The following is an 8,587-nucleotide window of genomic DNA, read 5'->3' as shown; positions in this document are numbered from 1 at the left end:
AGTACTCCCAGGGAAGGAAAGATCTTAAGATCTGCCCCTGCACTCCTCAGGGGCTACTCTTCCCAGGTCACAAGAACGAGCATCGGGAACTCAGAGGCAGAATGTCCCCTGGTGATCGTGACAGCCCCGGAGCAGGCCTGCAGGTCCTCTGCTCACGTCACCTGAAGAGAGCAGGCCCAGTGACCACCAGGTTTTGGAAGGCACGCTCCGTGACCCTGTCACCATCTCTAGCTGTGTCTCTTGCCTACATTTTTTCCTCTGGGATTCAGGAAGATGCACTGGGGCACCAGGGCCTGGGGCACAGGGAGGGGCAGCGGGATCCAGAACTTGGCTGGGGGACACGCATAGACCTTATGTTAGCCTCCACAGCCCTCCACTTCCTCTGACCTCTGACCTGCCTCTGACCACTCCTCACCGCAGCCCCAGCCCAGCCCCGCCTCTTCCTGTCCACTCCAATCCCTCCTCTGAGTCTCGGCCTGTCTATTCCTTCCTCTAGAAGGTCTTCCCTGCAGTCCAGGGCTTAAGGGTCCTTACGGGCAATCCCACCCCCACATTCACTCTTCAAAAGGAGCAATTCCCACGCTTTTCAACTAAGGCTTTTTAGTTTTCCTTTCCAACCCCTTGTCTATGGGCCCTGGGTGAGGGCACAGAAAGTCTCTCTCTCACTTTCACTGGGTCCACAGCGCCAGCTACTGGATGAACTGATGCCCCTGGGCCCCCTTCCCCGCTGTGCCACAGGCTCCCCACAGTACTCTGCCCCATCTCTGGTTTGGCTCCCATGAGACCTCGGCCAGGAGCCCAGCCCCACGGGCCACTTTCATGGCTGTGCCCCCAGAACCGAAGTCGGTCCGTGTGCAGGACCAGGTGCCTCCTGCTGCAGCTCTGCTCTTAGGGTACCCAATTCCTGTTTGCTGATGGGGTGTGCCCCCCATGCTGAACTTTTCTTGCCTACCCACAATTCCCATCCATCCTCGTTCTTCGTCTATCTTTAAATTCGGATCCTCAGTAAACGTTGGTTGGGTTTCATAAAAACTCTCCCAAAGAGAATGGTGGGAAGAGAAGTCGGTAGGCTCTTGCTTTTGGAAAGTACGTGAACCCAGCGATTTCCATTTCTAACTTGAATTCTCCCTCTTTGACATTTTATGAGAACATTTCCACCAGCCCTTGGATAAGTGATGGTGGGAGTCAGGACAGGCTGGCCCAGTACAGCACCTTGCATATTAGGCATTTCAAGCTGGAGGGATTTAGGGAGCAGCGGCTGTGGGACCTTCTCTCTGACTCTCCCTCTCCCTTCTCCCCCGAAGCAGGTCATAAACCAAGACAGGACCCTCTGACTCACTTCTGAAGCAGGCCTAAGGGCCCAGGTGAGATGGGCCCTCCTCATGGGGAGGAGAGAGGCATCCCAGCCTCTGAGGTTGAGGGCCCAGAGAGGAGGCTGAGCCATGGGCCCTGCCACGTCCCCCAGTTCATTCCCTTTAGATGAGACCCCTGGCCCTAGCCTGTTCCCTAACACCCTCCACTCTTCATCAACCCTACTATAAAAACAAATCTCCAGTTTGTCTCTCCCGACCTTCACTTCCTCCGGAGGCTCCTGGGCCACATGAAATCCATATGGAATAAAGGCCCGGGCTTTTCTGTGGCTGGACAGTGTTTTCTCCCAGGAGCCTCAGCCACTACCTAAGACGGGGAGAGGGAAAGGTACCCTTCCTCCTCCACGGCCACTAGACTGACCGGATAAGTCATAACTTCATGCAGATCAAGGAGCTCCTTTCTATCCCCAGTTGCTAAAGGCCATATTCTGGATTCGAGTCGGTGCATTTCCACGGCATCCGCGGCGCCCGCAGGTCCTGCCCAGGGAGGCCTTTCCAATGATGGAAATAAAATCGGATCCTCAATCTACTCATGGGGACAGTGGACTTCAGAGGTGGGGCACAGGGCAGCGAGCTGAGAATGGGGTGAGAGGAAAGAGCTATTCCTTTCACAGGCTGGGCGTGTGAGGACCCGGGAGGGACAGCGGGGCCCCATGCTGGGTGCTCAAGCCCAGGTGCCTGTGGCACTGCGCCTTCCTGCAGGCTGGCTCCCAGGTGGCACCGTCGGGAGGTGGAGGGACAGCTGAGCAGAGAGATGGAGGAAGGTCCTCAGGTCCTGAGGACGCACTTGAGGGGGTGTGCACCCCAGTCCCAGGCACTGTTTCCTGGTTCACCACGTAAGTGGTCCTCTCCACCACACGGTCCCTGCAGAGCCACCCAGGGCCCTGGACAGAGGCCCAAAGCCGTGGGGCTGCCCCATCTTGACTAGACCCACCACCACCGGGATGAATAAAGCTTTTGGGGTTCAGCCTCAGACATTCAGAGTGACAGGAAGCCAGTGAGGAGGGGCGGCCACTGCCTGGTCACACCTGAAGGTGAGGGACAGCCCTCGGATGTGGCCTGCAGGGGAGTCTGGAGGGGTCCGGGGGAGCGGGCAATTCTGGTGGGTGTTCGGAAAACCACAGTGATGTGGACAGACAGTGGGCAGCGAAGACAGAGCTTCACATGGGAGGGGGGCTGTCCTGGGACGGACTAGAGGCCACCCTTGTTACACCACAGCAAAGACTCTGCGTGTTTGTCTTCCCCTGGGACTTTGAGGGGGGCCACGCCTGGAAGGGATGAACTGGCTCAGCTGGGGAGGATGCACTCAGGCTGGAGCACGGACATTCTGGCTGCTTTCAGCCAGACTTACAGCCAGAATCAGGAACAAAAAGGAACAGAAAGACTTGGAAATTTTGCAAGGCGGCCAGGAAAGAATAGAAAAAGGCTCTCCAGGTACAGCCAACGAGGGCTCGGCTGCTGAAGAGACCAGTGCCAAAGAAGCCAGCGCCCGGTGCCCCCATGTCCAGCCAGCAAGACCCTCAGAGCTAGGCAGCACTGTTGGGAGGTGGGGATACCTCTGATAGGTGGGGCCTAGGTCACTGGGAACTCGCCCTTCAAGGGGATGACCCACCCGTCTCTGAATCACTCCTGCTTCCTGGCTCCTGATGTAAGGCATTTGTTCCACCATGTGCTCCTTGACATTGCCCACCCAGTGCTCCCGCCAGGCCCAAAGTAATGGAGCCACCAATCTTGGAATGGAACCTCCAGAACTGTGAGCTACATAAACCTTTCTTCTTCATAAGTTAATTGCCTCAGGTAGTTCATTACAGTGATGGAAAGCTGACAAAGATAAGCAACCCAAAAAGTCATGCACCCTACTAAAGCCAGGGCTATGAATTTCGTGTACCAATGAAATGCAAAACCGAAGTCACAGTTTGATACTATCCCATGAACTCTGCTAGTTCAATATCCTATTTAGTCAGTTCAATTGTTTTGCCTATTTAATTAACATACTATTTATGTTATGATTATGTCTGTCCAAAAGTTATTCCCCCAAAATAAGGCTACCCAGCAGATCTATAATGCCTTCCCAATCTTCCCATGCCTCATCTTTAGAGGTGTGCTGATGTGAGTGGGGAACTGAGAATCCCTCCTGTTGTGATGTGGACCCCACGTCCCCCGCTGAGTCCCTCGCTGAACCCAAGCCCTGAGGCTGAGCCACTCACAGCAGGCGGAGGATCCCGCGCTCCTCTCCTTGCAGCAGCACTTGAAGCACTTCTTCACCACCATGTAGAAGTAGGCGAAGACGACGAAGGGGAAGGGGATGTTGAGGCGGCTGCAGTACTCCTGCACCAGGAAGTACCTCTGGAACTTCCAGACCTGGTCATTGTTCTCCTGGACGGTGCCCACCGTGTAGCTGGCCGGAGGGGGAAAGGCAAGTCTTAGCGTCGGCACGTGTCCACCATCCCGAACCCCGTAACAGTGACATTAAACAACTCCCACCACTGCCAAAGCCCAGACGGGACACAGTCCACGCTGACACGAGGACCAGGTGACCTGCCACCAGGCCACCTTCAGTCCACGCTGGCCCCCAGAGTGTCTAGCTGTTGCTTTGTTCTTTGCTAATCACAAAAACATGTTCAATGAACTTTGAAATCACTTTAATTTCAAGATCTTTCAAGGATTCTCTTTTTCCACTTGTTTGCTATTGTGTTAGCTAAAGAGGCCCAGAATGTCGACCCCTTAGGAATAATTTGCCCCCCTTAAACATGCCTGATGCAAGCAGTCTGGAGAAAGGGTTTGAAGCATTTATCAAGACTGTTAAAAATGACCTTCCCTTTGACCCAGGGACTTCACTTCTGGGAATTTAACCTAAGAAGGAGATACCAAGGAAAAAAACATGACAATGGCTATACACACACAGGGGTATTGGCCACGGCACTGCAGGTGACCGCTGTCCTCGTCCCTGACCAGCAGAAATGAACCACCTGGTGTAAGAAAGTATATTGTGAGATAAGCTTATCAATAAGATTCTTCAAGCAGCTTTGAAGATTGTGTTTATAGAGCTGTTTGCACAATTCATGTAAGGGACAATGACTAGCCTTGAACTTGTTCTTACCACCTCATCTATGAAAATCACACACAGGGAGAAAGGGGCCTGTCCCCAGCCAGGGGCATCTCCAGCACTACCTCTGGTGTCCTTTCTCCTCTTTTCTGCTTTCCAAGTGTCTTACAATCAGTGTGAGATCTTTAAGGGTAAGGAGTTTGTGTTTACTGAACACCTACTATGTGAAAGCTCCTATACCTGGCCTATAAAATGGTCACTTGACTGATCTTCACACCAACCTTATGTGGTAGATCTTTTTAGGTGGAAGACAGACAGTTCCGTGCTCTGTCATAGCACAGCACACTGAATCCAAGAGTCAGCCTTGCACTTCTTCCAAATGTAGGTCAGGCTGCTGGGAAGCTAATACCAAGCTGCGCTACCCGCCTTCTCTGGTTCTGATGCCCACAAAGGACACCGTGTACGGCTGCTGCTGCTGCAGTAAGACAGATCCATGGCACCTCCCAAGTTAATGACATCCAGCCTGAGAACTTTCCAGAAATCACAGTTTCAGACTTTGTGCCAAACAACTGGCCCAAGTTATTGTCCCTAAAAACGTCTTAAAATTTGACCTATCTCGTCCAGAATGGATTATACTGACTGCCCAAACACCAACGCACATGAAAAAGGTCTGCATCTGCTTCGATGGGTCAGATGCTGTCTGCAGAGGTTTTATCTGAAAGAAATTCACGAGTCCGGCTGAAGGGAGGCACGTTTTCTGCAGCTTCCAGTAGGGCCCTGGACTCTCTGGCAGGTGGGCCTCCCTCCCTTTCTTAGGGCTCAGAATAGAGCTGCTATCAGGAAGGGCCACACAGGAAGAGACGGCGCTGTGGCTTACCTGGTCACTGGGGGTCAGTTAAAACATCGGGCACCTTCTAGATCTGCAGGAGGAGGGGTTGGCAAACCGTAACCAGGGTCCAGTCCAGCCCCTCACCTGTTTTGTTTTGTTTTTTTTTTTTTTTTACCATCCTTGAGTTAAGAATGGCCAAGAGGAGTAGAGGGACCAAATGGGTGCAAGTTCACTGGGCACTGCTTCTTTGGGTGCTTGGAACAAAGCAGAGACCCCAGTTGCCCAGACAGAGCAGGTCTGCACACCCCTGACCCAGGGCCTGAAAAACATGGCTTTGCATTTGTTTCATTCTCCTTTTGGAAGAGCTCTGCCTCACATGTCATTGGGTCTTTTCCTCCTTGGGAGAAACCTCCAAGGACATCTTGTAACAGCAGCACTCAGAGGAACGTGTAAATCCCAGAACCAGCACCCTTTCCCACATAAATGGTAACAACCTGCTTCGGCTTCCCACTGGGTAAGGGTGAGCTAGCAGAGGCCTGGATGTCAATCCCAAGAGTGTCTCTGTTCAAACCCCACGGGCCCTAGTTGGCCTTGCGGAAGCTGGCCTAGACACTGAGGTCCACCTTCCCGGTATGAAGGCAGCTTCCACAGCCCCCAGTCAGTTCCAGCTGGAACCACATAGAACAGGGTCCCCCTGGGGTGGCTGATAGTTGGGCACTGCTTTGCTCAAGTAATTTATATATTGTTTAGCCGTTACTGTCATACCTGTAGAGGACAAAGGGTACTCACAGAGAAGGGCTTTCTGGTGCCAGCACGCGCACACCACACCCCAGGGCCACACACGTGTAAGAGTGGCCTAGGGACCAGCCACGCCCAGGGTCTCACCACCCGACGGATGGTTCCTGTCTCCCCACCAACCGCTGACCCCAGCCTGCCATTTTCCCTTCAATGCCACATGTCCCATGGCGCCCGTGACCTTGAGCGTCCTGCCCCTGGTAACCCTTCTGTTGGCTGGAGGTGAGCAGAGATGACCAAAGTCAACTGCTGAGACCAGCTGAGCAGCCCCAGCTGAGCAGGGCAGGAAGAGGAAGCAAAAACCCCACAGAAGGCCAAATTCTTAGAAATCCACTGAGCCTGGAAATGTCACTAACAGACAACAGACACGTAGAATTCAGAGAGCCTTGTGCATAACGAAACCCAGAAGTATGTTAAAAGAATAATATGCCATGACCACAGGGTGGAAAGATGACTAAATATTCAGAACAGTTCTATGATTTATCATTTGTATAATACATCATAACACTAGACCAAAAGGAAAATATGATTCCAATGTTGCTAGAAAGTCTTCTGGCCATGCCCAACACCCTTTTCTGATTAGGAAAAAGAGAAGAAGAAAGGAGCTTAATAAATAGGGAATAAGAAGAAACTTCCAGAATGTGATAAAAAGAAAAGAAAAAAGAGACAGTTCAGGAAGAAGACTTGTTCTAAAAGAAATAAGCAAAACGTTAATAGCCTTCCTACACATCAGAAAGTAGCCACTGGAAAAAACATAATAGCAATTCTGTTCAGAACCATAAAAGGCTGGAAATAAATTAACAAAACTCTGCCAGACCCACGAGAAACCCGGGTGACTTTACTGAGGACTGTATATAGTTGAATACACAGAGATCAACTATTCTCTCTAGATAGTAAGGCCGACTTCTCCTAAATGATTCTAAAAAGTCAGCATCCTCACAGTAAAATTCACAAGATTTTTTTTTTCCCTTTTGGAAGGAAAAAGAAAAGATTTGCAAGATGGGCTTTGAGCTTCTCCACACAATTAAATACACAAGAACAGCCAGGAAAGCTTGGAATAGGAATAATGAGAACTTGTACAACAGATGTTAAAATGATTAAAAAAATTAACATTTCAGTAATGAAAGCCATTTGGTAGTAAAACCAAAATAGAAAGACTGATTACACCAGAATGCAAAGTCTGTGCAAAATTCACAAAGAAAGAGTAGATGCTAATCCCATGGCAGGACCTCAGGATAACCCGAAGCACAAGAAGTGGGTCAGCTGGACGTGGCTTAGTGGACACCCCTCCCAGCTCCCAGCTGATCCCAACCTTCCTGGGCAGCCCAGCCACCATGTCTATCCAGTACTGCCCCACGCCTGGGGGCCACCTATGTGCCCTCCAGCTGTGTGGGGGGCAGTTGACACATCCGGTTCCCTCTCATTCCCAATAACAGTGTGTTTCAAAATAACCAAAGAGAGGAACTTGTTTTACCAACATCAAGAAACTGGATATGCTAATTATCCTGAGTGATCACTACACACCATGTACACGTAGTGAAACATCACACTGTGCCCACAAACATGCACAATTATCACGTGGGGATTGGGAAAAAAGAATACGCCATCTTTTCTGAAACTTAAAGGCAACTGAGCAACAGTCAGGGAAAATGGTGAAGATGTCCTAGTTTCACTATTTTTGAAATGAAGTGACTTTATATTAGGGATAGGCAAGGGTGTGGGTGGATGTGAAGTGGGTTAGGTAAGATCCGAGAGGATGTGGCTGATAAGAGGAAATAAGTGTGATTATCCCAAGATGAGAGGGGAGGGGCCGGCAGGAAGCCAGCAGCCCCAGCAGGGAGTGGCACCAACAATGTCAACTCACTGGATTTTAAGTGATAATTCAACTTAGTCCATAGTGTTGCTATCACAACCAAGATGGCGCCACGCACCTGTGTGGAGGCCCAGGAAATCTCCTTCACCTGCAGGAAACGCCCGGGTCTTTAAAAGAACCTTCTGCATCCACTGCCCACCTCTCCACCTCCTCCCAGCCTCACTCATCGTCCCTGCTTCTCCAGCCCCCACGGCTCTCTGGGCTCCGGGTACCAGGACCTCTGAGCTCGGCTCCTCCACTTGGTCACTGCTGACACCAGCTCTGTTGCCAATATTCCCTCTCACGTCACGACTCCCTCCCCTGTAAACAGCTTTTCCATGATGATCAGATTATGTCATAACGTATCATAACGATATCTATGATATCATATTATATAATATCATGTCATAAGGTCTCATGTTGTTGAAGTAGCAGCAAGCCTTTAGTCTACACGGGGGATTATTTTCTTCCTCCTACTTTTCTGCATGTTGATAATAAGCATATATTGTTCCTAAGATTTGTAAGTAATCATTCTCGGAAATAAGTCTAGACCTCATGGTTGATGGGTCCTGGACAGAGCCGCAGTGGGTGAGTTCCCCTTCAGGACACAGTGCTTCAAGGGCCACTCCAAGTTCACTTCGCGCCTCTGATAAGCCACACAGGGCCTGGGACAGAGCATTTTAACGTAAAATAAT

General features: G+C 50.8%; 1 protein-coding gene across 2 annotated transcripts in view; it reads right to left on the bottom strand.

Moving 5' to 3' along the window:
* Trpm8 (transient receptor potential cation channel subfamily M member 8) overlaps positions 1-8,587 on the bottom strand; it is an 84,096-nt gene that overhangs the window by 17,370 nt on the left and 58,139 nt on the right. For both annotated transcript variants that reach the window (XM_015481608.2, XM_048808774.1), the window contains exon 22: positions 3,578-3,768. In XM_015481608.2, coding sequence (XP_015337094.1) covers positions 3,578-3,768 — 191 coding nt within the window. The remainder of the gene's footprint in view (positions 1-3,577; positions 3,769-8,587) is intronic.

This window comes from Marmota marmota, unplaced genomic scaffold, assembly GCF_001458135.2.
Source record: "Marmota marmota marmota unplaced genomic scaffold, marMar, whole genome shotgun sequence".
NCBI classification, from domain to species: Eukaryota; Metazoa; Chordata; class Mammalia; order Rodentia; family Sciuridae; genus Marmota; species Marmota marmota.
The sequence above is the reverse complement of the archived record's forward strand: the minus strand, read 5'-3'. Positions and strand labels throughout refer to the sequence as shown.